Source organism: Brachypodium distachyon, chromosome 3 (assembly GCF_000005505.3).
Source record: "Brachypodium distachyon strain Bd21 chromosome 3, Brachypodium_distachyon_v3.0, whole genome shotgun sequence".
NCBI lineage: Eukaryota > Viridiplantae > Streptophyta > Magnoliopsida > Poales > Poaceae > Brachypodium > Brachypodium distachyon.
In genome coordinates this window covers 31,645,245-31,673,051 of record NC_016133.3, presented here as the reverse complement: position 1 = coordinate 31,673,051, position 27,807 = coordinate 31,645,245, and the positions used below count along the sequence as shown (strand labels likewise).

The window sequence follows — 27,807 nt, the reverse complement described above, 5'->3', positions numbered from 1 at the left end:
AAACTTGATAAATCTTTTGTTGGACGGAGGAATACAAAATTGCACTAAATCAGCGACACTTGAGTAGGAGTAGCATATTTCTTGCTCACTTCTGGGTGGAGTATTTTCAGAAATCAGAATTTGGAACTCTAGAGTGCTGATATAACTTGGCCTGCAAAGCCTCTAACAGCGTCAGCAAAATAACAAGAGTTCGGCCAGTCACAGAGAAAATCATTTAGTGTCTGACCTAAATAGCACCACATATAATGACAGGTTCAAGCATCCAAGTTCCATGTACAACTTCAGAGCACATGCAACTGTTGTGATCAGATATATTTCATTCAATACATCCTTTGCCAATAGAAACAGAACCCCAGATTACTTGTCAACAAACATGATCTAAGTTACAATTTGCACGTTCTAGCTAAATGTGGTGCTCCTCAGAGTTCCAAAAACATCAGCATGGCAATTGACCCAGAGTTGTATATTGAGTTCTGTCTTTCTCTACCACCATACTAGGATCTAGTTCCACCTTGGGTAATGGACATCGCGAGAAGACTGGGATGGCTGCTTGCTCTGGCTGCTGTTAGCACCAATGAAGCCTTGCAGAAGGCTCTGTGCGGCTCTTACTTGGTCCGGCATACCCTGGATCTCCATAATGGACTCCGAAGAGCCAGGATGGCCTTCAAGTAACTTCATTCTTGCACCAGAGATCTGAGATCAATGAGAACTTACATGAGAAATACTGTTTGACTATTAAAGGAAATAATGAAGACCGGTTCAAATGGATGATAGTCACATTCGCAGTTCAGGTAGAGAGCATAGCAGGTACCTGGCGGATCTCTGCTAGATTCACACCACCAGCTCCAAGAACAGATCCCAGAGAACTATTTGGGATCATCAGTTCAAGAGAGCTACTTGAGTACCTGCCAAAAGGATTATCTTTCACTGAAAACTTCCCAGGCACAATTAAGAGTATTCTGGAAGGACGACAATCTGCAAAAGGCATACCCTGTGACACCAGCCAGTCTTTGATAATCCTCACGTCCATGCATCTGTCTGGCAGCCTGAAGAGAGTGACATCTGATTCAGCACTGAAGGAAACAAAAATCTATGTTCGGATGCACCTATCCATGCATCACATGTAAGAGACCTAAACACGAATCAGAAAACAAGGGAGGTAGGAAATAAAGAGAAGACAAACGCCAATCAAGAAATCTTTGAACATCAACAGCAGCAGAGAACATCTGAACAACAAAAGGTAAGGTTGGCAAGGAAATGACAGAAAATGAATAGTGATGTGCCATCTTGTCCATTTTAGAGTGCAACTGAAGTGACAGCTCGAAGGATGGATGTGAATCAGCATAAAAAAAATACTGATAGCATTTCCCCTTTTCAGGAATCTCAACCAATGATGGAAGAAAACAGGAACAATGTGGCAGTCTTGCATGCACTGTACATTTTCAGGTCTTGAATGAAAACATATTAGGTGAGGGCCATTTGCAAAGCAGGGAAGCTAACACATTAAAATGTACCTCGGTATAATCATAAGCATTGGAATTTCCAGCTCTGGCAACACCTAATTTTTGCACGTTACTATTCCCAGCTCTTGAGAGGCCTAATTCTTGTGTACCTCTACTAGAGTAGCTATCAGTAGGCATATGGTTGCGATAAGAACGATGGGTCATATAATCAGCACCAGGACTAGCAGACAAGGGCATTTCTCTAGTAGGCAAGCGAGCAGATGCTACATTTCTGTCATACGAAGCAGAGAGTGGAGCATTGCTAGCAAAAGGACTTCCAATAGGATACTCTCTTCTTTTAGAAAAGTAATCTATAGGATAAGCAGAGGAAGGATCATGGGGTTTATTGGCAGGTCTCCCATATGGTATATCATTGGCAGGTCTCCCATATGGTGGATCATTGGCAGGTCTCCCATATGGTGGATCATTGGCAGGTCTCCCATATATTGGATCATTGGCAGGCATTCCATATAGTGAATCACTGGCAGGTCTTCCATATGGTTGATCAATGGCAAGTCTTCGATATGGTGAATCATTGGCAGGCCTTCCATATGGGGGATTGGCAGGCCTTCCGTTTTGCGTGAATTCTCTGCTAGGAAATATATCACCACGAGGACCATCAGAAGGGGCAAGAGGCAGGGGATTATTGCCAGAACCTCCATCTCTGAGGGTCCTAGTTCTAAGCCTTGAAGCAATTTCTGTGAGGGCGTCTCTTGCAATATCTGGAGGCCCAGCAACCTGCAAGCTCGGAAGAAATGTAAAAGCACAATAACGAGTTAAGAAACAAAAATAAGAAAATAGTGCGGATATTGAAATGACATGAACAACTTGGTGCAGATATGATCGAATAAAAATCACCTGCACAAGCTCCTCGTCAAAAGATAAGTACTTTGGTTTATCTGCCTTCGAGTAAACTCGGATTTCAGCCCCAATACGCCTTCTCATTTCAGTTATTACCTTTCCACCTTCCCCAAGAATACAACCAACTTTGCTTGATGGTACAACAAGCCTTGTAATCAAATGGCGTTTCTCAGAAGATGCACTTACTTTACTATGGAGCAAGATAAGTGCCTCAATTGCTGGGGATACTGGATCACCAGGAATCTGGATAAAAAATACACATGAGATAAAACTGTGAGGATTCATAATGAAGGTTGCTATGACAAGGGGATGGCAATGGGAATAGCCATCTGTATCTTACCTCCTTAGATGAAAGGACAATCAATCTTTCTCCAGATGCATCTTTGTCCAATTCTTGAACCAGAATGCGAGCACCAGTCTGCTGCTCTACCTGCCGAACATTTGCTCCACTTTTCCCAATAACAGGGCCAATAAGTTCAGAAGCACATAGAATTCTAACAGAAAACTCTTCTGCTTCAGGAACAGGATATTGCGATGGTCTGCTTCTATATGGATCAAGCAAGGGCATTGGTGGTAGGCGATCTACATGTTGGTATGGCAACATCAGATTTTCATGGGGTAGCGGTGGCGGGGACTCACGCTTCCTTTGTGTGCTTGCATCTATAATTTCTTCAAGAGGAGGATTTTCTTTACGAGGATGTTGATGGAGACGAGTGGATATTTCGTAAAGAGCTTTTCTTACAAGAGAAGGTGCTCCAGATATCTGACATAACATAAGCAATTAAGTTTTTGTTCAAAAATAACAAAAGCACACAAAAAAAAGCATGATGAATGACACATATCTTTGTGAATATAATTGGAAAATAAAACTACACGCCATTAATACAAAATTTCACAGAGATAATTAAACCATGTCAGATCAAAACTCCAAACCATGTCAGATCAAAACTCCAATATTTAATTCATTAAGAACTTGACATGGCATACGCGCAAAAAACCTACTCCCTCAGTTCCTAAATACTTGTCGTGGTTATTTAGGAACGGAGGGAGTACATAGTAAGACAGATCTATATATGCGCACCAATGAGCAGTTTGTTTCCAATAGAGTAACAAATGAATAGAAATCTAAGTAAACAAATTCAATATATACAAGGGTTAAGGCAAAGAGATCTGTTGATTCCACAATATCAATGCAAGCAAAAGGCACTACAAGCTGGATCGTAAGGCAATGAAGGATTTCTAGCTACTAAAACACAGTTACCTGCACCAATTCATCGCTCTGAAGTGCACACTGAGGAAGGTCTTGGGACGGTAAGATACGGATCCCTGCGCCCGTATCATTTCGCAGTTGTTGTATAATTGAGCCACCTTTTCCTAGCAGGCAGCCAACTTGATTGCCTGGAACCAAAATTCGAGCAGTCACATCAGCAGCAGTTTCAGACTTTTCATGGATAGCTCCATCATGGGGATCTTCATGAGTAGAAATCTTATCATGTATCTTCAACAGCGCATCTTGAGCAAAACATTGGAGCTTCATGTTCTCTGAACCATCATTATTAGAAATATTTTGAGCAGCTTCATCAGTTTGTTCAGACTGATCTTGGTAATCAAATATAATAATTACTCTCTCTTCTGCACCAGGAATAGAATCAGCGACTCTTATCTTTGCTTTAGTCTCCTCTCTAAGGGCCTTAACAATATGACCACCTCTGCCCAAGACACTGCCTATCTTTTTTCCTGGGCACAATATCCTGTAAACAGTTTCGATTGGCTGAGAGGACATAGGTCCATCATCATGCCTGGAGTTTAACCGCTTCCTATTTCCATCATCAGAATTGAAATGAGTCCTCTTTCTGGAAGTACTTGGATTATGCCTTCTAGATTTCTCATAGTCCATCAGTCTACACAAAGAAAGGTCCATCAATATAAAGAAACTGTAGAGGTATGTTGATACAGGAAGCAGGCAACAAGGAAATAAAGGGCGCTCGCACGCTAAGAGTTTAGCAGCTTTCTGATGATGATACACGTTCTGGCATGTGCCTACAAGAGAACTGAAAAATTACTGATAGATGTTCTTGTTGCTAATTTGGCCTATAGAATACTGGTATAGGTTGTTTACAAGTGCAACAGGTACAAATTTTCCAGTCCAGTGATTGTTTTCAGGTCACTGTGGCCGCTTGGAAAGCACAAGCCACATTAGATTAAAAAAGGTCCTCATGACTTCACAGAGAGCTCACACCTGTATTCCATTGAAATAAATGATGTTGTGTAATATGGTTACATTATGAGTCACGACAGGACCTTAATCAGCCCCTCCCCCCCCCCCCCCCAACCCACAAATAATAATAAGTAAACAAAAAATATACTACCTCCGTCCAACAAAGGATGTCTCAACTTTGACCAAATTTTAATGCATCTATCAACTAAGTCATGTCTAGATACATCCAAATTTTGACAAACTTGAGACATCTTTTGTTGGACGAAGGAATAGTTAAGTTAACAGTGCATAGCCAGAGCACAGAGCATCAACCATTTCGAAAGCGCTTCAAAGTGCAAAACAACTGTAAGAATTAGTTCTAGTTAGTACTGACTACTGAGGGTATGTTTTGTTGGTACCTAAATTTCGCCAACAAGGGGCCAAGGAATCTTTAGGCAACTTTTTGGCTAGCCAACTGCTGGCAAGAATTGGCATGAACCAAACATACCATAAAGCCAAATTTTCCAGAAATGCAAATATCATGCCAGCATGCCCAAAAGAGGACACAAAATTTGAACAAATTGATGACAGCACTGAAATATGACAACTGCGTAAGGCACAGTGGTGACAAATGGCGTCCTCAAAAAATAGTGGTGACAAATGACTTAACATGAAACTGCCTCGCATGGAAAAAGTAACACAACTTAACAAAACATGATTCCATAGAGATCTGAATGATACAAAAGAAGCATGCAATACGATTATGTTGTTTTCTGCATGCAAAGATATCCTAGATTTACAACAAAAGTAAGTTTGCGATACAATTATATTAGTTTCTGCATGCAAAGATACCCTAGCAACATGAAAAAAAACCGACACTTTGACGTCTCATATCAGCTCATCACCGCATCCAACCCTAAAATTCAACTGGCAAAAGTTTGCAGCCTCGACCTACATCCACAAACAGCAACAGCCACGGGCGGAGGACCCAGTAGGACAAGGTAGGTCGGCCGCCCTACCTTGATTTTTGCCTCAGTTACGAATTGGGGAAGATTAAGGAGATGAAAACGGGGAGCTAAAGGGCGGGATCCGTTCGTGGGGTGATGGGAGGAGAAACGGTCGGGAGCGAGAGAATCGAAGGGGGAATAGATACCTGTGGTGGAGGCGCTCGCGCGAGGATGAAGACGAGCTAGGGGGCTGGGGCGCTCGGCAGCGGGATGGGGAGGGAGGGAGGAGGCAGGGGTGGCGGCGGTCGCGCGAGGAGTAAGACGAGCGACGAAGCGAGGGGGCTCGGGAGCTCGGCAGCGAGATGGGCCAGAGTCTATAGGTGGCTCTCGGGCCGGGCCGGCCCGGCACAGGCCCGGCTCCATCTAAACGGGCCTAGCCGGGCACGGCCCCCGAAGCCCGACAATAAAGGGGCCGGGCCGGACCGGCACCGAATGACCACCTCAAGGCCCAGGCGCGGCGCGAAGCACAAACGGGCCGGGCCAGCACCGAAAGCCCGGTGGGCTTAAAAGAAGCCCGTGAAAAAATCACAGTCCAGTGGCCTGTTTATGTGTGCCAGCCCATGAAAAATGATCAAATGGTTCCTTTCCCATAGCTTGACTCGATCAATCGGTTGGTTCAGTGGCAGCGATCGTAAAGGACGAGAGGGAGGTCGGGGGTTCAAGTGCTGAGGACGACATATTTTAGTGATTATATTTATAAAAAACTTGCTAAACGGGCCTAGCACAAACGGGCCTAGCCGACGGGCTTGGGGTTGAGGCCCAGGCGCAGCACAGGCGGGGTTTCAGGCCGGCCCGGTCCGATTAAATGTGTGCCGGGCCGGGCACAAAAGGGCCTAGCCCGATAGCCAGGTATAAGCCAAGAAAGTAAGGCAAAAAACAAAAATGAGAGATAAATGAGCTCCGGCCCACGAACAAAGTAGCCTCAGAATTCATGTGATGTAAAATAGAATTTTGTTATTTAAAACACAGATCGTTTGTAGATTTGTCTATTTCCTCATCTTTTAATCACGGCTCACGAGACATTTATTTTTCTTACTTCTTTACAACATCATTTTCAATGTAGGGTCCAATCAATTTAGCAGCAGCTAGTCAGACCTAATACGAGCTTCTTGTTTCTACTACAAATCTACAATTGAAAACCCAACCAAAGTAGACTACAATTACTAGTAATTTTTTGACATCCTTTTTTAAATACACATTAAAAACAAGAAACCAACTAGTACAATTACGTAAAAATGTCTAAGTCGTCATGTACATTAAGTGCTGAGGGCATCATAACTCTTTACCATCTTTTCCTAATGATGATATTGTCGTGCATTGGACCACTTACAAGAGCATGCGCCAAGTTACTAGAATAGTTGGTGAATTCACTCCTAACTGAATCTGATATTTTTGTTAAAGAGAAGTTTATACTGCTAAGGTCTTTGCATATTTGGATGATCAGGTATGAGACTGAGGCATGCATGGCGCGTGTGGAGAAGGGGATATCGTGCGTGAAAAAGTGCTAACATCCATCACCGAGATATGTGTATGAGGAGAGAGAGGCAGGCGCACCACAGTTGAAGATAGAAGAACAACTTGTGTGCAAGAAAAGCCAACAACAAAAATGACATACCAAGGTTGCACCACAAGTTTAATATGAGAATAAGGTGCAGCAGGATAGCCCACGACAAGTTCTACGAGTCTAAGGAACGCTTGGAACTGCGAGTTTGAATGTGAGCCAAACCTTATTTCGGTTCCGTTGTATTAAGTTGAGTCAAACGGTTTGAGTCTGAGTCCTTCTTGTGTTGTTGGCTACCCCTCAAGTCCTTGTGTTGCTGTGTGTTGCTGGTGCCCCTCAGCTGTATATACAAAGGGGTAGCCTATAGTACAAGGGTTAGAACAAGTATTAGCTTGTTTCAAAATTTTGCCGAACTGCAAAAGCATTCATGGTGAATCCTCAACACCATATTCGTTACGATATGATGTTTTTACTGTTATTGAAATTTAGCGTCATATGTCGTTTGCCGAGATATGGGAAATTGTGAAACCGCTTATAGTCAGCAGCCTACTGCGCAAGTGTGGAGTGTTACAAATTTACATTGGGTTACAAGATCATTACATTGGAAGCGAGTGATTAGCCGGAAGAATTGCAGAATCATACAAGTTATCAACGTTGCTTTTTGAGAAGATCGGACCGTCCCGTATCATTAAGTTTGTCCTTAATGTATTCATATGTACTTCATACGAGGGAGTACATATCTTTCATATATATCATATGAGATGAATACAATATGAACACATACTTCATGATGAATACAACAAAACTAATTTGGTGTTTCTAAATCTTAGTATATATCTTAAGTTAGTCGAATTTGGAGAATTTTGACATATGACAAACCTAAATATACAACTATTTTGAAACAGAGTGAATATGTTTTAAATAACTAAAAACTTTAATTTTGCCACGGAGTACTCTACTTTTTGAAGTACTTCATCCGTTTCTAAATACTTGTCGCTATTTTAGCACAGAGCACATCTAACATATTCGGTGGAGAACTTCGCCCCTGTGCTACGCCACCGAGCTTCCTTCTTTCCCTCGACATCCGTCCTCCTTTTAACTCTCCAGCTAATATCTCTCTCTATATTTATATATTTTTTGGTAGCAGAAAATTAGGCAGATTTTAGCACCGGCCGGTAGATGCCATAAACGGGACGATACCGAGAGGAAATTCAAAATATTCTACTCCCCCACCACAGCGAGGATAAAGGTCCAAGCTTTTGATGACTGCGGCGCCCACAGATCGCCACCAAGCGCGCGTACAAGCTCCGTATCCTTGTTCTTGCTCCAGAATTGTTTATTATGCGATTGGGAATCTCCGAATTGGGGCGCTTTGAATCGAATTGCTTGGATAGGCGCCGTTAGGTTTTGGTTGGGTTGGGCTCGCGTACGGTGAATTCGATTCCAGGAACCCTTCGGCTGTTCCTGCGTACATGATGGTCTTCTTGTTCTTGCAAGTTCATGGTTGGGTTGAGTTGGCTCCAAGGAACTAATTTAACACGTTCTGAGTCTGAGTAACTCGATTATTGTGTAATTTTGTTGGTACTTCGACTGTTCGTCCAGCAGATCTTTCTTCTGGGTGTGGATATGCGAGAAATGGGATTATTATTACAACATTTTGCACCCAGAACAATTTTGTTTCCTTCTTAAAATCAGGTTGGATTTAAGTTGATATTGTGTATATGGTCTGCAGTTTATTTCTAAGCTCAAATATTCGTGAAAGAAATTAAATACAGTACCTTGTTAGGAAATTTGACTTTTGTTTTGTGTAATTTACTACCATTTCGATAGTTTTGCTTTCAGACACTTCAGTAAACATGATCATACCGAAGAGGCATGAGCTCAATACAGAATCTTCAGATTTCAATTTTTATGAAGCTCATCTGGGGTAGCACATGGCTAATACAGTTACAGAGCTAACTTAGTGTCCCCCCACCCCCCACCCAAATGGTGTTGTTACTTGTTTGCTGTGATAATGAAATGCAGAACAATTCCAATTGATGCCATGAGCCCATGAGTAGCTCCGGGTTTCAGTTGACTGTGCACCTAGTTGAAATGTGTATTCTGAATAACACTCCAAACAGGTGAATTCTGGAATAAACGTGAAAGTTGAATTCATGCCAATCTACAAAAGTCTATCATGTTTCCTTGACAATGCCAGAGGAGTTTGTCGCTCATGGTTCGGATGTCAATTGTGCCAAGTTTGGGAGGCAGACATCACGAGTCCTCATTACTGGTGGGGACGATCAGAAGATCAATCTTTGGGCCGTAGGGAAACCGAGCGCCATCCTGGTAATTTTATGTAGGGAGTTTTATTGATGTGTAATGGCATTTTTGCTTTGGTTGCCATTTAGGCGGTTGTTCTTGTACTTACAAGTTACAAGTATCACTATGCTTTGCAGAGCCTATCAGGCCTTACAAGTCCAGTTGAGTCAGTGAGCTTCGACTCCTCTGAGGTTATGATAGGGGCTGGAGCAGCAAGCGGAACAATAAAAATATGGGATATCGAGGAAGCAAAAGGTGTGAATCAGTCCTGATAGCACTTTGCTGCATTACAGGTGAAAAGACAAACTGTAATTGTACCGTGCAACTATGTCTGCTTTTATTGTCACAGTTGTTCGAACTTTCACTGGGCACAGATCGAATTGTGTTTCTCTTGATTTCCATCCTTTTGGAGAGTTTTTTGCCTCTGGGTCTTCAGACACAAACATGAAAATATGGGATATGCGGAAGAAGAGATGCATTCACACATACCAGGGTCATACCCGAAGGATTGATGTGCTTAGATTCACTCCTGATGGTCGATGGATTGTTTCTGGTGGGGCAGATAATTCTGTGAAGGTAAGCTTTTTGAACATGTCCACTAAATATAATACAAGCTCAACCTATTAAGCAGCACCATAGAACAACTTGAAGAAGAATTTGCTGATTTGTTCAACCTATTAAGCTAATTTATATGCTTACAACAGAGATAATTTTAACAAGATGAATAACCCCATGCTCTCGGAGCAGAAAAAATATCTTATATCTTGGGTCACTGATTGTCTTTGAAGTATCTTGCTAGATCTGGGATTTGACAGCTGGAAAACTCTTGCATGACTTTACACTTCATGAAGGTCCAGTTAACTGCTTAGATTTTCACCCCCACGAGTTCTTATTGGCTACAGGTTAGATGGATGATCCTATATTGTAAAACTTGTACAAGAATATAAGATATGTTCATTGCAGTGATTTACCTTGTTCTTCTTATTGATACATCAACTAGACTTGCCGACTTATAAGTTGTAACTCATCCTTGCTGTTCTTTCCCAAACTTTTGCAGGTTCAGCTGATAAGACTGTTAAGTTTTGGGACCTTGAGACTTTTGAGTTGATTGGTTCTTCTGGACCAGAGGTATCATATATTCATATCTCCTAGTCAATGATTCAGAAAGCTATCAGCTATATAAACAGTGTCAGTATGCAGTCATCTGGCAAACCCATGTCCTAGAATTTTATACTTTTGTGTTAACTGTTAAGTGCTAGGCGCATTTGATCACGCTTGGCTCCAATGAAATTTAATCCAAACGAGGTTCATTAGTTTGAATTGTGTTTGGCCCTAGTAAATCTGCCTAAATCTGACCCTTTGCAAGGAGTCAAGGGAACAAATCTGATGAGCATTAGGCAACTTGAATTTTGTAGTTATGTATAATCATCCGTTAGGTTCAAGGTTTTTAAAAATGGTTCTTTGCTACGTACTTTTGAACTCCTTTGTAAATTTCAGACTTTCAGTGGGTAAACTTAATGGTGCATACCCAGTTCTTTTTAAATATTTACTATTCTTGAGCTATAAGTAATTTTTAGTATCCATTATCTATCTTGATTTTTCCTGGATACAACTAATTTTTTCAGCTACATGCAGAATTGCCGGGAATACTATGAACCGGTACGGTTTTTCACCATGTACTCATTCTGCTATTCATATCATCTACAATTTCTGTATATAAGTGAATGGGAATGCTTGTCTGTGATAGAGTTATGCATCTGTAAATGAAATAATTAATTACTTATCGCAAGCTTCCTTAATTTTCAGGCTAGTGTAGTTCGTTCTATGACATTCAATAGTGATGGTAAAGCACTTTTTTGTGGATTGCATGAAAGCCTAAAGGTAAATACTCTATTGACCAGTCAATGTCCCCATTTCAAGCTTTGAGCAATGACATGATAACAAAATTTCTTTTATGTTATCCTTTTGCTTGGAGGTTCTTTCATGGGAACCTATCATATGTCATGATGTGGTTGATGTTGGCTGGTCGACATTAGCAGATCTAAATGTACAAGAGGGAAAACTTCTTGGTTGCTCATATAACCAAAGTTGTGTTGGAATATGGGTTGTGGACTTGACGGTATGATTCTAGATAATTTACTATGTTATCGTTTGAGCTGTTCTGATAATAGTATTAATCCTAAATTTCAGCGAATTGAGCCGTATGCTGTTGGTAATGCTGAAGCACATTTAAATGAAAGTGGAAATGGACCAATACAAGCTGATAGTAGCATACCATCAATTCTGGGAAGGTTATCGGTTTCCAGAATCCCAGGTACTGTAAGCAATTATCATTTCAAGAATTAACAATTATTTACCCTAGCTTCACCTGTTCTCCTGTACTAAAGATTATTCACCCTAAATTTTCTGCATTTTTCTGAAACAGCAGCCAATGAAATTTCATCCAATACTTTGCTTAAACGTTCGATGTCTGCTTCAAACGAAATTCATTTACCAGCTTCTTCTTCAGTGACAAATAGATTATCAAAAGCACCTGGAAGAACTGATCTTCGGCTCACAAGAGCCGATTCTGCGCCTCTTCTTTCTCCTAGGGGTAAACTGAATCCAAATTCCACTGATGACCAGAAGAGAAAGACATCTAATGTCCGCACCAAAGTATATCCCTCCACAAGTGCTAGAATGTTCACTGATAATTCACAAGCATCTGCTGCTCCCTCATATAGACCAAGGTCCACTACATCTGCATGTAGTAGTAAAGGGTCATCTTTCGTGCCTGTTGTCCCAAGACATAGCTCCAAAGTGGATGCCGGTCCTAATCTCAGTGAAGCTGCCTCTACTGACATACCAGTTGTCGAGCCTGAAAATTTACTAAAAGGTCGTGTAGCTGTGGATAATGGCAAAGAGATGCGTCAATGTGTATTTCAGTCAAAGCCAATTACTTCAGAAGGGAAATTTATAAGACAGACTTCAGGTGATGGGGACATTAACTGTTTTGGGACAATGTGTACTGAAAGCGTTGTGCCTAATGAAGTTGGTGACCGTTATGATGTTTCTGGTTCTGAAGAAATAAAATCTGTGGTTGGAAGGAATCCAGAGTTTGTCGATGTCAACAGAACAGCATTTTTCAGATTGCACCGACTGGTGGAATCAAGTGAAAGCAGCATTGTTGAGCGTCGTAAGTGCTCCACTGGTCTGATATTATTTTAATTTGGTTCCCTTCAGCATTATCAGCATGCTCTTTGTCAGGAGGAGCAGGACCTTCATGTGCAAGTTACGGTAGAAGCCATTACACATCAATGTTAGATGGCTTGGTAATACATTACTTCCACATTTTTAAAGTATGTTATTTGGGATTGCTTTGCTCGTTTTGTTGATGCCACCAAACTCATCTTGCACACTGATTCTTTATTTCTGTTAGAGGAGACAATCTTCATTTGGCAGCGAACAGAGTGCATCGGCTAACGATGAAGATGTCATAGCTGACCTAATGAAAAAACATCAAGAATTCATTCATGGCATGAAGCCTCGGCTCACAAAACTAGAGGTATTGAAGGAAAATAGAATTAGGTGCAACATTTACTGCCGTTACTCGTGAGACATGATTATGTTGTGTATGATCAATAGTAGTCATGATGTGATATTTGCAGCTGGTTTACCAGTGCTGGCAGAATAATGATATCAAGGGTTCCGTCAATGCTGTGCAAAGAATGTTGGATCATGCTGTGTGTATTCCCTAGTCCCTATCACCCACCCTACACCGTAGTTTCCTCCTTTCTCGAAAAAATAATGCGCGGTGTTTTCTTCTGTTGCTCTTATAGGTTACTGCTGATATAATTAGTGTTCTGATGGAGAGTACTACTGAGTGTATCACGCTAGACATTTGCACTTCCGTTTTACCTCTTGCCTCCAATCTTCTTGAAAGCATATATGAAAGGTATTTCCTCTTATTTATGCATTCAGCCATCATAATTAATTTTGACCTTCCTACTGTACATTGGATAATTTACTCAAAGCCATTGCCTTGTGCCGTACTGCAGCTTCTACTGCCCTCCACTGTTATTTCAATAAGTAATATGTTCATAGTTCATACAAAGTCAGCACTCAGCAGTATAAAAACTGACCGATAATGTGATGGTCATATTTGGGCTTATACAAGTGTTCGTTGATATCTCTTGCAGACATCTGAACATTGCTTTGGGGATGATCCTTAAGCTTGTCAAAAGTTTTGGTCCAACAATATGTTCAACTTTGTCGGCTGCTCCACCAGTCGGTGTAGACCTCGAGGCAGAGCAGCGGTATTCTGCTCCTACTTTATATCTCATTAATTTAGGATGATCCTGCTTCACAGACACATATAATAGATTTGTTTCATCTTTGTACGTTTTGGTAGGTTCGAACGCTGCCATTCATGCTTTCAAGAACTGAAAAAGGTGAATTCCGTTCTCATCTCCCTGACAAGGTAAGCCCCCTCACTCGAGCTTCAGAATTATCCATTGCTGAAAATCTGGAGATCTCGTAGCAATATAAAGAACCAAAGTGATGTGCATCTGTCATGTAGGCGGCAAGGCAATGTTGGGAGATCGGCACGGAAGCTGAGCTTATTTCTTCAGGATATCTTCAAGCTGCCAAGCAGCGTATAGGCGGTGGACATGCCGCAAGTCACGAAATTCTACCCTACAGTTTTCATCATGAAAATTCATAGCAATACAGGACTAGCAGCCACGACAGGAAATATACACGCATCTTGAGCAAATTGCATAGTATTTTCAGATAGAGATAGATAACAATCAATGTGAAGCACCAGCATAGCAAACCCACGCTTACTTCTTCTTTTTACCTACTTAAATCTGTAGATCACTCGGCAAATGTATATGACGCCTTCAGCTGTGCATACTGATAGTTCAATAATAAAGTATCAAGATTTGTATGCTTTTTATTTATTTATATGTTCGTGCATTTGTTCCATTATAATCCTTAAATCATGTGTATACATGTGCGGGTTACACATGTATCATGTTTTTTGAGTAGAAATAATGCTTGTTGAGAAACTTCTGAGTATGCATTTTTATTTTATTTTGCGTTATGCATTTTTTGTGTCTTTTTTACCTTGTCACGCCTTCTTCTGACAAGGTAATGCATGTCTTCGTATTTCTGCGTAGTTCAGTGTATTATTTTTACTTTAACCTAACAAAGGGTTTTTCTGGCAGCCGGTGTAGCTAAATCATCTAATCCGTTGTATATGTTACAAAAATGTGCCGTACACAAGTAGGATAGCTGTTTCCCGTAAAGCAAAGACACAAAATCGAAACCAATTTGACAAGACGTGAATGGGAGGGGAACTAAAAGAAAATTAAATTGCCTAAAGTCGCACTTTGTATACCACCAGTGGATGATCATGCGCAGAAAAATCACCATCTAATCGGTAGATATTAATCTGAGGTGAAGTTTGAGTGGGGTGGTTTGAGGGAGGTGGGGTGGGAGGGAGGACGGAGTCACATTGAAGATTTGAGTGGGGTGTATGACCATGAAGAAATTCTACATACAAGGTGCATAAAAAATCTTCTAGTTTAATCATGAATAAAAGATAGCAAACGTAATCACATTGCCTGAAAGCAGTGCGGACTATGTTTTACAGCCTAAAGTTTGTGAGCAATGTTGCCCCTTCGAGGACATTCGACAAAAAAAAAATTAGGATACGATCAATTAGGATTAATTATTAGTTAATTAATAGTTAATATGGCAGTTAACATGTAACCGCTCGCGTCCTAAAATTCCCAAAACTGGGACGTGAATGCCAAATATTTGGATATTGGTGTCTCTTTCCCTTGTATATATATGAACACAATCAATGGAGAACACACAGATTCATTCTCATTCATTCATTCATTTCACAACACGTTATCAGCACGATATTCTTTGCCATTACAGAGCAAGAATAGAGCAACAACAGGAAGAGAAAACAACAGAGAAGAAGGTAAGAAGATGGCGATCTACGATCTGCCCGATCTCTTCGAGTTCCTACGCGACGAAGCACTTCGCCGCCGGCGAACTCACCTTGGCCGACACCGCTAGATTCGACGCCCCTGGAACCCTCGTCGCCACTGGACCGCAGGACCTCGGCGGCCTCGTCGCCGCTTGACCCCATGACCATGGTGGCCTCGTCGCCGTTTGACCCGCACGGGTGGGGCCCGTGATCGTAGCCACCGGCACCTCCTCCGCCTCCGGCCAATGCCCCCTCGGGCGCGGCACCTCCTCCGCCTCTGGCCATGGCAGCGCCCCGCGTTGGATCTGGCACCGGTGGATGGAACTCGGAGGCCCCCGGCCTCCCCTCCTCTCTCTCGGCGCCGCGGAGCAACGGTGGTGGGTGGCGGCGGCGGCAGCCGAAGGCAGAGGAGATCGGGGCCATCGGGGCGCCGTTGGGCGTGGGGATCGGCTGGGTGGAAACCCTAACCGCCCACCCCAACCCCCTTTATCCCCCTGATCTCCCCTGTCCCGGCCTGGGCCGGTCGAAAGGCCACCGAGGCCCAGGCCCAAGACGCCGCCTGCAGCTCCAGCGGCCAGCGCCCCCCCCCCCCTCCACAGGCAAAGGTCATTTTGCAGAAAAGCCCACGACTCATGGTTATTTGCGATTTAGTCCTAAAGTCTGTTTAATAGTACAAGTAACTATTATTTAGAGGTCCCTGCACTTATATTTATTTAGTTTCCAATAGTTTTCTGTTGGATTCCTACTCGAAGACATATTTGTCTATGTAAATATTATCATGTTCAATGTGTTTGTATGATATACATTTCCTATTAAATGTGATATTTAATGACACACACAAATCAAGAAATGTCCGGTTTTGTTTTAGATTTTGCGCTTTGGCCATTTTGCTTTCATTTATGGTCCGGCGATTTCCCTTTTACCTCTTTATTTCACATTTTTCCTGCAGGCAGGTCCCTAGGGAAGAGTAGAGACTGGTTCTTCCTAGTAGTGAAGTCCTGATACGTTTCCCAATTACCTGCATAGCCTACATTGAAGTCCTAATACGTCAAACTACGAAAGATGGAGAGACCAGCATCAGACATTGAAGTCTTCAAATCGTGATAACGTAAACTCATGAATGCTACTTACTGTACACTTTGCTCAATCATCTATAGAAAAGTATTTTGCTCGATTCGACAGCGACAGCAGATCGCCAGAGCAAAGCGAGCAACCACAAGAACGGATCATTTGCAACACAATACACAGGCCCCATCCTTATCCACCAATTGCAGGTAAGACCAAGAGCCAACGAATCCTCATTGATTACATTGAAGTTACAATTTTCCCAACGAAAATACATAGCAATTTTGGCGGAAGCCATAAGTTACATCGCAAAGCACAGCACGTACTCATCAAGTTCTATTGAAAGATTGCTGTCCAGCTGATGGGGGTTGTGCAGGGGGAGGGGGAGGAAGTGGCATCTGCATTTGCATCGCCATTGGTAACTGTTCCAAAACACCCCTTCCGTCGCCACGATCAGCCTGGCCTTGAATATCCCTACCTTGCATGCCTGGATTCATCGAGTTATCAGGCATGATCCCAAAACCAGCTTGCATGAAGACCATGCCACCGCCTCCCTGAGATGGATTGCCCATCAACCCCATGCCCCATGGGCGCTGAAGCCCCTCAGGCCCCGATACTGGACCTTGATCCAATCCGGCATCTGGTGGTTGCATCTGGAAAGGAGAACCGAAATATTGAGGATTTCCATCTTGTTGGACAGGGTAGTTGAATGGTGTATTTTGCATCAAAGGCTGGTTCATGTTCACGTGCATCATGAAGTTCTGCTGATGAGGATGCATTGGAGAGAACATGAAAGGTGAATTAGGCATGACTTGCTGCTTGTCTTGAGTACCATGGTCAGATTCTTGGCGAAGTGGAGTTGCCCCAGGTGTACTGTCATGAGCCCAGCCGTAGGGCCGGTCAAATCCTTGAGGCGGGTTGTTTTCGGACTGAGTATCCCCTGGTGGATAAGAGTGGCGACCATGGAACGATGGTGGTTTGCTTAGCATAGGGGGCCTTAGTGGGGTTTGCTCCCTGGAATGGTGGTAACGAGATCGGTCTTCGCGATCTTGCATGTGAGAACTTGAAGTTGGTGAAACACCAGGTCTTGGAGGAGCACGTGCAGTAGACATTTCAGGCATTTGAGATTGTCTTTGAGTATCTCCTGCAGAAGCACGGGATATGTTAGGAGCATCTGGTTCATTACGATCTTCCTTGTCCGCGTTAGTTTGAAGGAGGTTGGCATGAACTTCAGGTACATGAGACTCAAATTCTGCTTTCTTAAGGAAAGATTTGAGGCACATAGGCGCTGCGCAGATAAATATCCCTTCCATCATTTTCACAGTCTGAATCTTCTGAATGCGCTCATCACAACTGCAGAAAACAAGTAAACAAAAGTTTAAATGATACGTCCTAGACGAAACTAGTCTAACAAAAAAGCATTTTACATAACTAGTAAGACTTGTCAGTCTTAAGCGCAATATGTCCGTGAAAACTGAAGCGTTTGTTTAACATTTGATTTGATTACCCAAGTGGTACAGCAAAATGTACAACACAGCTTAACAAACGTTCACAGCTATTGATGCTACTCCCTCCGTTCCATAATTCTTGTCTCAAATTTGCCCAAATATGGATGTATCTATTCTTAAAAAGCGTCTAGATACATGTAATATTTCGACAAGAATTATGGAACGGAGGGAGTAACAATTAAGAAACCCGGTGAATGTAAACAACAATACACCAAGATAGAACAAAACGAGCTGATAACACAATGAAAACTGAGTGTAGGTTATGAATAGTACCACAGCACTACTACAGAATTTGAAATATATGCATGCTGACATACTCTGAAGCACCGATACAGCTGGAGGTATCCATCTCCTGATATGCGGGGACACGGGGATATGATACGTGTATACCCAAGTATCCCATGATTTTTGATAAGAAAATAAAATAAAATAAAATAAAATAGGGGATACATGGGTCTCCTCGCCCTCACCTATCTGGCTAGGCTCCCCCTCCCAACTGAATCCCCTGTGCTCGTGCTATTTTTCTTTGTTATTGCTGAACTGCAGGCTGCCATTGATGCTGTGTGCTATCCTGATGTACTTTACTGCTGTTTACCTACTGCTGCTGCGAAGTTGCTGCTGTGCTGTTTTATTTCTGTGCGCTACCCCTAAGTTGATACTGCTTTTTTGTACTTAGAAAGCATGGCATCTAGGGCTTGAAAAGGAGACATGGATGGGCAGCATTTTTGTATAACTCATCTCACATCTTAAATTATTCCTTTATACATGGCATTTTTTTAATTATTTAAACATATTATACCCGTATCCCCATATGACTGTTTTTGGAAAATGCTGCATCCCATGTCCCCATATTGGTGCAACATAGCACAGCAGGGCGCACGCATCCACGCTCAGGGCCACAGCAAGGGCAACTCATGTCGACGCTGCCGATGCCGCGCCGTCCCCCATGGCCTACGGGACCTGCCGACACTCCACTCGATCCTCCCGAGCAGCACGTCATGGCAGCGCAAGAAGACGAATGCCGCGGCACGCGAGCAGGCGGACGTGTGCGGAGCGACGGCGGCAGGCGAATGGTGCGGCTGCTCGCGGATGAGCGGCAGCGCTGCATCGAGCTGTTTGCTGGGAAGAGCACGGGCCGAAGGAAGATGGGAAAAGAAAAGAATAGGTCATTGACAGATGGTCCCCATGTGTTAGTGGGGTCTAAAAGAATATAGGGAACCACTTATTAGGAACCTGCTGGAGAAAAGCATGATTTTTTGCAAAAAAATATCTCTCTCCTGTCCCTAAAACTGGTTTTAGGGAACCAGTTTTAGGGAACCTGCTACAGATGCTCTGGTGTACCTTACTGCTGTTTACCCACTGCTGCTGCTAAGTTGCTGCTGTGCTGTTTTATTTCTGTGTGCTACCGCTAAGTTGCTACTGTTTTATGGTACTTAGAAAGCATAGCATCTAGGGCTTGAAAAGGAGACATGGATGGGCAGCATTTTCTTTATATCTCATCTCACATCTTAAAATATTCCTTTATACATGGCATTTTTAAATTATTTACATATAAGTATGACTGTTTTTGGAAAATGCTGTATCCCGTGTCACCGTGTCCGTATCCCCGTATTGGTGTAATGTAGCTAACATATGATCTACTTAGCTGAGTATTCTTTCTTTCATACCAATTAGTTGATGCAAACATTTCACATAGCAAGCTACATTATTTTAGTAAGTATCATACTGCGCAGATAAATCACTGAGTTACCCAAGTTAACCTATAATGAATCACTGAGTGGGTTACTCGATATACATATACTAAGGAGGTGAGAATGGGATAAAATCATGTAAGGAGTTCAGTGGAATGCTTACAGGTAGCAGCTGGAATCACTTCTTGCACAGGCTAAACAGAAAGCATGTTCACAGGGATTCTGAACAAAACAAAAGAAAGTCACAATATTGTAAGATCCAACTGCAAATATTAGCAAAATACCTAAAGTGAACGACTGCATACATTCCAAGCTGGTAACTCAGGCAACAGGTCCAACTATACATGTATGCCAGAAATATAGTCCTTTAGATTCAGTATTAATTTCAACACAGAACCCATCAAGTTAATATCCGTTCTTTGTTCAAGTTATGTGCAATCAGTGAAAAAAATGATCAGTGGTAGTGGAGAAGAACAAAAAATACTACTGCCGAATCCATTCAAAACAGCTTTAAACTGGACCGTAGGTGTCCCTTGTCTGACATTAGACAAAACAAACTACAACAAACAACATACAATGAACAGAAGGAAATAACAAAACCTATTTAACCACAGGGAGAAAATATTAACTCTATTTACAAATGATGCCGCTAATCTAACATGTCACTAGCCATTCGTGCAAGATTTGTTTTACTTCTGTTCACACGATATCAATATTTTAAGTGTTTAACCAGCCACATGCTGTTAGCAGCATAAAATCCAATACCGCAGAAATTTTGTATATGCTCACTTGGCGACTTGGTAGAAACAAGGATTAGGGCAATTACGACCAATGACAAACAAGGATTACCAGAGCAAATTACTACCTCCTGACTGATACATAATATGAAGAACAAGTATTACTAGAGCAACTAATTCCTCCTGGATGATACATAATATGAGAAACAGGATTACTAGAGCAACTAGTTCCTCCTGAATGATACATAATCACAAAGCGTTGTATGTGTTAACGAAAAATCTAATCTTCTGGGCTATGAACCACGGGAAAAATACTCTAACAATGAGGCATAGGCAGCGGAAGTTGCTAGGGTTTAGGGCTGCATACCAGACGGCCGTAGATGGCGATGGGGAACTCGCAGCGGCAGCAGATGTGGACGCGCTCGCCGAGGGGACGGCGGGAGCGGCGGCCGATGGCGCGGGACGCAGCAATGGCGGAGTTCGTGACGGCGCCGAGGCTCTTCGCCACGGCGAGGTCCGCAATTACCAGGTGGTCGGGACACGCCACCGTCACCGACTCTGGGACCCCGCCCGCCGCCACCGCCGCAGACTTCGCCGGAGCGCCACCGGGCGCCCCGGCCGCCGCGCCGGATGCGGCGGCGCCGGAATCCGACGAGCCAATCTTGCTCAGGCGGATCTGCAGCATCGTTAGGGTTTCTCGATTTTTCCGCGTTTTCGGTGGGTTTATTTGTTGTTTTTCCGGTGCGGGCCGGGAGAAGCACCGAAGCAGCTACAGTTTTTCTCTCAGTTTTTTTGTGAACGGTATGGCCCGCTTTGACACCATTGGCCATTGGCGTTGGAAATGGCCAACACCTCTCAAAAAAGAAAAAGGAAATGGTAAACATTTTTCAAAAAACAAAGAGAAATGGCCAACATGATTATAAAAGAAAGGCCAACGAGTAGTTGGCACGTCAAAGGATTGACAATGAGAACCTAAAAACGCGATAGGAAGACGGACGTTCACAAAGACGCACGCACACATTTCATGAGCACCTTCGAAAGACTAGACTGACAAATCATTTTGAGATTGACGAAGTCACCCTGTAAACGTGCACACACATTCTAATTGAAATCACAACGCCGATTAAAACTTGAAATAGATGTTGGACTGTTCGCGCCAATGAAAGATCGGCACGCCTGCCACCCTCAATGAGGGGCAGCAGTTCCGCACCACATCCTGGAGTTGCATCCTAAAATTTCGTGGTTACTTGAAAAAGTAATAGGTACTACACAGATACCAAGATGACATCAAGGAAAAAAAAATAAGAAAGAAAACATATTGAAAGGAGAGAACAAATCGGAGATGCCCTAGCTAACACACATACGAGTACATCATTCATATCAGACTGTTTTATCGTCCAGTTATTTTAGCGTTAATTTCGTCTGTCCAACCAATTAACCTTTCTTCTTGAGCTCATACTGTCACGGATGATCGGCCGGCAGGTCGTCGTCGACGACGTACCCGCGCAGCGACGGCGAGCGGCCAACTTGGAGCTCCGCCGCCGCGTCCCGGGCCCGGCCTCGCCTGCGCTGCACCCTCCTCCTGGCGATGTACCGGCGCAGCCACGGCGTCACGTCCTCGCTGACCTTGATCATGGCGAAGAAGAGCAGGCGGTAGACGACGATCATGGCGAAAAGCACGGACAAGTCCAGCCACTTTGACCTCCCCACGTCGATCTGGAACACGTTCTCCAGCACGTACTCCCCCGGGATCTTGGGCAGCAACTCGCTCTGGTTGTCGAACATGAGCCCCACCAAATCGTTCTGGTACTGCCCCTGCAAAATCAATCCATCAAACACCATGCGTGCATGCAGGATCTTGACGCTTCATTCAGAGGAAAGATGGAAAAATCGATCTGGATGTTACCTGCAGGGCCCAGTAGTGGAAGCTGATGTATGACATGGGGTAACGCCAGAAGGGCTTGGGGATGTCGTGGGGGAGGCGGAAATACCCCGAGACGAGCATGAACACCCCTTGAATTCCGGCGCCGGTGATGATGCCCATGAGAAAATTCGGGACGACGCTGGCGATGGCCATCATGAGGCTCTCGACGACGGTGACGCTGGCATAGAGGCAGAGCAGGAAGAAAACATAATGGCTGAGCCCCGGGTGTAGCCCCACCATGAAGTAGCATAGCGTCCCGGAGCAGACGGTGATGAGCAGCAGGAACGGCGCCGCGGACGCCGTGTTGCCGAGCACGAACGCGGCCACGCCGTAGTGGCCGTTGAGCCGCTCCCGCTGGAACACCTTCATGTCCTCCACGAAGGAGGGGAAGCCCCCGATGGACATGAAGGTGACGAAGCCGAAGATGAAGGACGCGCACGCGCCCCGCGCCAGGATGGAGCTGTACTTGGTGCCCACGTTGAGGTAGATGGAGCCGATGCACACGGTGACCACCACGTAGATCACCAGCCGCAGCCAGTAGTACCCGAAGTCCCTCGTCATGTTCACGAAGGACCGCTTCGTCAGCGTGCAGGCTTGCATCCCGAAGCTGGCCTGGCTGCCCCCTGCGTCCAGGACCGTTCCTTTCTGCAGATGCAAAATGAACCATCGTAATTTACTTGTCATTGCAGGTAGGTTTCTGAAGAAAAATGGATCAGCTGCACTTACGACCCGTGCCATCTCGTCCACTTTCTGCCGGGTGGCGAGGTAGTCCTGCGAGTGCTGGTAGTGGCTGAATAACTTTCTGATTGCCTCGCAGGTCGTGATGCGCTCTAGCGGATCGTCGGACCTCTCAAACTAATTAAGGTCCATCAGAAAGCTAATTGAGATTCATCAGTGAAATAGTGGCTGAAGAAACTTACTCTCATCTTCATTGATCCTTTCAGGGTGGCCTTCACCTTGTCGAAGTCTGCGTTTATGCAGCGGAGGAAATGATCCGACGGGTTGCGTAGTGCTGGGCATGGGAAGCCAGCTTGGGCAAAGAACTGCATTGCATATTCAGACTGCTTGAGAGACCCCATTGGCATTGGCAATTTGGCATTGAAGAAATACAGATAAAAAGATTAAGCTACAGAGTACCTCACAAGCCTCAGACGCCTGCCCAAAGTAGACTGTTTTGCCCCCTGAAAGAAGATACAGGCGATCGAAGAGCTGGAAGACCTCGCTGCTCGGCTGATGGATCGACGCGATCACTGTCCGCCCATCCCTCGCCAGCCCGCGGAGCGTCTGCGTCACGAAGAACGCTGAAGCGCTGCACGACAAGCATAGTTTTCAGAATTCAGATATGTATCATTATCGAACTTGTATGCGAGCAAAATATTTACAAACAACTGAATAAAAAGAATTGCATGACTGAAATTGTGAAGATGCCATATATACCTGTCAAGACCACTGGTGGGCTCATCCAGGAAGAGCAGCCTAGGCCTCATGAGGATCTCCAGGGCGATGCTGACCCTTCTCTTCTCACCGCCGCTGACCCCCCTGAGGTGCCAATTGCCGATGACCGTGTCGGCGCAGTCCTGGAGCCCCATCTCCACGATTGTGCCCTCCACCAGGTCACGCTTCTCTTCCATGGGCATCTTGTCAGGGAGCCGAAGGCTCGCCGAGTATGAGATCGTCTCCCTCACCGTCAGTGTGCCCATCAGATTGTCATCTTGCGTCACATATGCCTGCCCGAATCACAAATTGCATGCATCTGATTAATGGTTTCAGGTAACATAGACACACGCATACGCATGCACACACACTTCTCGTTAACAAACAGAAACTGAATTTTCACACTGCAGACAAAAAGAATACTATGTTCTGAAGGTGTCATGAGTTTCCTATGAGCAGACTCCTGAGGAAAAAAAAACTGGTGAACCATAACCCATCTGCTTCCAGTTGCCACTTATCAGGTACAAAAAAAGTGCCTTGCATCCCTTTACCAACCAACCAAAATGGGAACTAAAAATCCTCTAGAAAAAATGGGTGTCAAATTCGATCACCAAACAAGACGCCCAGATTAAAGAAGATGTGAGATCTCAAATTGAGACTAGGAACTTGCTAATCCGTGTCCAGACAGAAGCAGTTCATGTGCAGTCAATTAGGAGATAACCTCCAACAAATAGCAAATGCAGCTAAGCTGAGCAGGCAGAAGCCAAGAACCAGCAAGGTTCCAAACAACCTGCCACGCGGCACATGGTCCATTACTTCTTTCTGGTTTGTGAGCATCGCATGGTTGCCATCTCAGGTGGCGCAGAGAGATTCAATCACAATTCAAGATGGCCCATGGGGAGAAACACAGATAAGGAATGGAAGTAAAAGAAGAAGAAAAACAGACTGATTATAGTAAAACGGGCTAGCTAGTCGTATACCATCACCAAACTGCTACCGTGTTGTATGCCCAAATCTACCTAGAAAGTCATGGGATTGACGAACAAATATGTTCGATTGCACAGGATTCTTTGTTGGATATATGTATGTAGAGGGAAAAAAATGTACTTTTAAAAGGTTGATGAAAAATGCATGAATCTTTAATAGAACCGGACCTCTTGTTGCTTGTTGATGTACACTACAGACTACAGAGTACACTCTACCGTCTAAAGATCAGTACGCCAGTATACCTACTAGCAGGGAAGCTAGCTTAATTAAGAGATCGAGCGAGAGAGCGGCAGCCAGTTACAGTAGCTAGCTAGCCGTGGACGGCGAGGCATATGCAGGGTACGTACCGCGGCGCCGAAGGAGAGGTTGGCCTTGCGCCCGTTGAGGAGGACGGTGCCAGATAGAAACGCGTTGGCGGCGAGGCGGCCGGCGAGCGCGTCGAGGAGAGTGGACTTGCCGGAGCCGGAGGGCCCCATGAGCGCCGTCATGGTGCCCGGCTCCGCGTACCCCGTCAGCGCCTCCAGCACCGCCTGCGTCCCGCCGCCGCCCGCCGCCGGCACGGTCACCGTGAGGTCCCGCCACGCTAGCCGCGCCGACACGTCCCCGAGCAAGACGAGCCCCGCCTTGTCCCGCCACAGCGTCTCGCTCAGCGGGCTCAGCGGGGGCGCCGCCGCCCGGACCGCCGCCTTCCCCACGTCCTCCAGCTCCGCCTTCGCCGCCGCCGCCGCCTCAGCTCCCTTCATCCCTCTCTGGACTGCGTGGTCCTTGCGAAGAACAAGCTAGGAGTAGAGACAAGGTAGGCCGGGCTGGGAGGGAGGAATGGCGCTTCTCGGACGGCGTGGGTTCTGTCTGGCTCAGTGCCTCCTTGGGGACTGGGGTGGTGGTGAGTTTTTATGAAGGCGGCAGGGGAGCTTTTAATGGGGCCGGCCCGCAGCCGCAGTAGCTTGAGGAGGAGGGAGAGAGAACGAGGAGCGGAAGTAATGAAGGGCTTGGTGTTTGACCTGGGGTCAACAGCCGGAGGCAGCGTATGCATGCATGCATGGTGGGACGCATGCGATGCAGATGAAGGCGGTGCCTGTTTGGTGTGAGCTAGCACGAGAGGAGACCAATCACGCAATGCGCGCAACGCGACCAAGGAGGACCTGAAGCCGAGAAACCGCCCGCCGGCTCATGCACACAACGTTTGTTTCTCTTCTTCTTCTCTCGGACATCCTTTTAATTTGTATACACAAGACGTTGCTCATCGTATGTATTCTGTGTCTATTTCTATGTCGGAGTATCTGTTTGACTTAAAAATACGAGTGGCTATTTTCATGGACTTGAAACTGAAAACCGAGTGTATCTGTTTCTGAATGCAAAAAATTTGCGAGTTCTTGCAGCAGAATAAAAGCCGTTGCACGACCTTATAAGTACTCGATTTTGGTTTGAAATGCAAGGGTTCTTCCAATCACAATATCTTGCTGCAACTTTAGAAAAGAGGCACACATGGGGTGGCTTAGATCAGCAGTATCGCCTGACGCTCCGGGTTTTACCATGATTATAGACGCTTTACATGCTTTCCTGCCTACTGCAACAACAAGACGTGAATTCATGCAATGTCGGTTTTGGGCCTCCTGTCCCGCTGCATCGTGCTCATTTGCCCAAATACACCATCCAATGAATTTTTGAAGTAGAGACGAACAATGAAAAATGTATGGAACCTAATTGGCTTTGCATTTGTGTGTTCTTCGCGGTACTATCTTGGAAGTGAAAACAATGTTGTTAGAAGTGATTCCGGTGCCATGCTTGGCAGGATATACTCCATGCTCACACGTTCATTGGGAAGAAAGTCGGCGGCGCAAGGAGAGGAGAGAGAGTAGGCTCAGACTACCAAGGGAGAGGTGAGGGCGGCGGCGCCGGTGGCCGGAGAGGGAGGTGGACGTGCCGCGCGGGGAGAGAGGTGGTGACGGCGAACCCTAGCCTGAGACTTGTTTCTGCCCAGGTTGAGGGAGAGTGGGGTAGATGCCGTCGGGTTGAGGAACAGAAACAAACCGTTTTGTGGCATTTTGGATGATGTATGTGATTTGGTGTGAGGGCATTGTGGTAAAAAGCAGGTATGGAATCCGCAGCAGCTGCTAGAAGCAGAAGCACCAATATACCAGATTTTCGTCTGCAAGCGCAGTTTTATGGAGAATCTCCAGTAAAGTGGATCTGAGAATCTGATCTAGAAATGACTGTTTGTTTGGGTTTCAACTTCCACGGCCCAGAAGCTGCTCGCTGAGAGCCCAAACAAACACACTGTGGATCCTCCCGACGCTAGACGCTAAGGTTGTGTTTGTTTGGGCTGGAACTCCACAGCTGCAGATTCTACGGCTGCAGCTCCCAGAATCAGCTGGGGCTGCTAGCTGCAGCTGTAAGATTGAAGTTGTCTGATGTGTGTTTGTTTCATAGCTGTGGCTGCAGCTGAAATGTGCTGAAATGACATAAATGACCCTGTAGTTCTGTAGATTCGGTATAAGTACTGATTGTATCATTTTAACTGTAAACAAGTCATTTAAGAGTTGTTTTTACCTGCAGTTGACCAATTTTCACTGAATTAGACAGTGTATATATATGTATTATACATGTGACAAGAATTTGGTTGACCTATTTCCAAGTCATAGCATCTTACAGAAATACACATATATACATCAAAAAGAACAGTGAGCAATTTTGCAAAATTTTGGCACATTCACACGCATGCATACATTAACTCACATCCAGTCATGTTTATACACTAACTCACCTCCAGGCATGTTCGTTCAATTATGCTGCTAAGTGGACTATTTATAAACAGATAGACAGTATGACAATGGGACCTAATAGTCCAGGTCTCTTCAGTCTGTGGTCTTTATATCGAGGAATATGTAGCGATCTCCAAGTCTCCAAGAAAGAACTAGAAGAACATAACTGACCAGAGTACCAGACCAAAAGCAGAGGGAGATGGCGGTTCCTTCCGGCCGCATACTCCTACCTAACAAGAACAGGAAAAAAAACCCAGAGAGCATCCCAAATCGAGACCACAACCCGGATCGAGAGAACGGAGCGAGCTGGGCCTGGAGCAATCAACGCTTAGGCGCTCCAGCGC

The 27,807-nt window shown here is 44.7% G+C and overlaps 4 protein-coding genes across 14 annotated transcripts; 1 reads left to right on the top strand and 3 right to left on the bottom strand.

The window, feature by feature from the left end:
* Positions 1-197: 197 nt before the first annotated feature.
* On the bottom strand, positions 198-5,849 carry LOC100833296 (KH domain-containing protein At4g18375). Its single transcript, XM_010236560.3, has 8 exons — positions 5,714-5,849; positions 3,625-4,264; positions 2,704-3,126; positions 2,361-2,606; positions 1,515-2,240; positions 991-1,046; positions 812-905; positions 198-693 (listed from the first exon to the last, which is right to left on the bottom strand). The coding sequence occupies exons 2-8, from the start codon at positions 4,258-4,260 to the stop codon at positions 502-504; spliced, it is 2,373 nt and encodes a 790-aa protein (XP_010234862.1). The 5' UTR covers positions 4,261-4,264; positions 5,714-5,849; the 3' UTR covers positions 198-501.
* Positions 5,850-8,099: 2,250 nt separating this feature from the next.
* On the top strand, positions 8,100-14,312 carry LOC100824810 (katanin p80 WD40 repeat-containing subunit B1 homolog). 11 transcript variants are annotated; one of them, XM_014900785.2, is made up of 18 exons: positions 8,105-8,377; positions 9,269-9,399; positions 9,510-9,627; positions 9,722-9,948; positions 10,172-10,274; positions 10,430-10,500; positions 11,008-11,031; positions 11,179-11,253; positions 11,348-11,491; positions 11,563-11,686; positions 11,798-12,547; positions 12,628-12,710; positions 12,791-12,916; positions 13,020-13,094; positions 13,191-13,306; positions 13,551-13,667; positions 13,763-13,831; positions 13,931-14,312. In XM_014900785.2, the coding sequence occupies exons 3-18, from the start codon at positions 9,567-9,569 to the stop codon at positions 14,010-14,012; spliced, it is 2,247 nt and encodes a 748-aa protein (XP_014756271.1). In that variant the 5' UTR covers positions 8,105-8,377; positions 9,269-9,399; positions 9,510-9,566; the 3' UTR covers positions 14,013-14,312. The 11 variants fall into 11 exon arrangements, 8 of the variants coding, with proteins under 8 accessions (XP_014756273.1, XP_014756271.1, XP_014756269.1 ...); XM_014900783.2 differs by having other exon boundaries at positions 12,619-12,710; XM_024461688.1 differs by having other exon boundaries at positions 9,510-9,665; positions 9,747-9,948; positions 12,619-12,710.
* A 2,174-nt stretch (positions 14,313-16,486) lies between these two features.
* Positions 16,487-21,123, bottom strand: LOC100832672 (E3 ubiquitin-protein ligase Hakai). Its single transcript, XM_003574071.4, has 3 exons — positions 20,724-21,123; positions 19,783-19,841; positions 16,487-17,773 (listed from the first exon to the last, which is right to left on the bottom strand). The coding sequence occupies exons 1-3, from the start codon at positions 21,039-21,041 to the stop codon at positions 16,750-16,752; spliced, it is 1,401 nt and encodes a 466-aa protein (XP_003574119.1). The 5' UTR covers positions 21,042-21,123; the 3' UTR covers positions 16,487-16,749.
* Positions 21,124-21,458: 335 nt separating this feature from the next.
* Positions 21,459-25,573, bottom strand: LOC100832356 (ABC transporter G family member 11). Its single transcript, XM_003574070.4, has 7 exons — positions 25,049-25,573; positions 23,718-24,007; positions 23,418-23,589; positions 23,201-23,323; positions 23,007-23,135; positions 22,263-22,925; positions 21,459-22,171 (listed from the first exon to the last, which is right to left on the bottom strand). Exons 1-7 carry the CDS (start codon positions 25,442-25,444, stop codon positions 21,818-21,820), a joined length of 2,127 nt encoding a protein of 708 aa, XP_003574118.1. The 5' UTR covers positions 25,445-25,573; the 3' UTR covers positions 21,459-21,817.
* Positions 25,574-27,807: the final 2,234 nt, after the last annotated feature.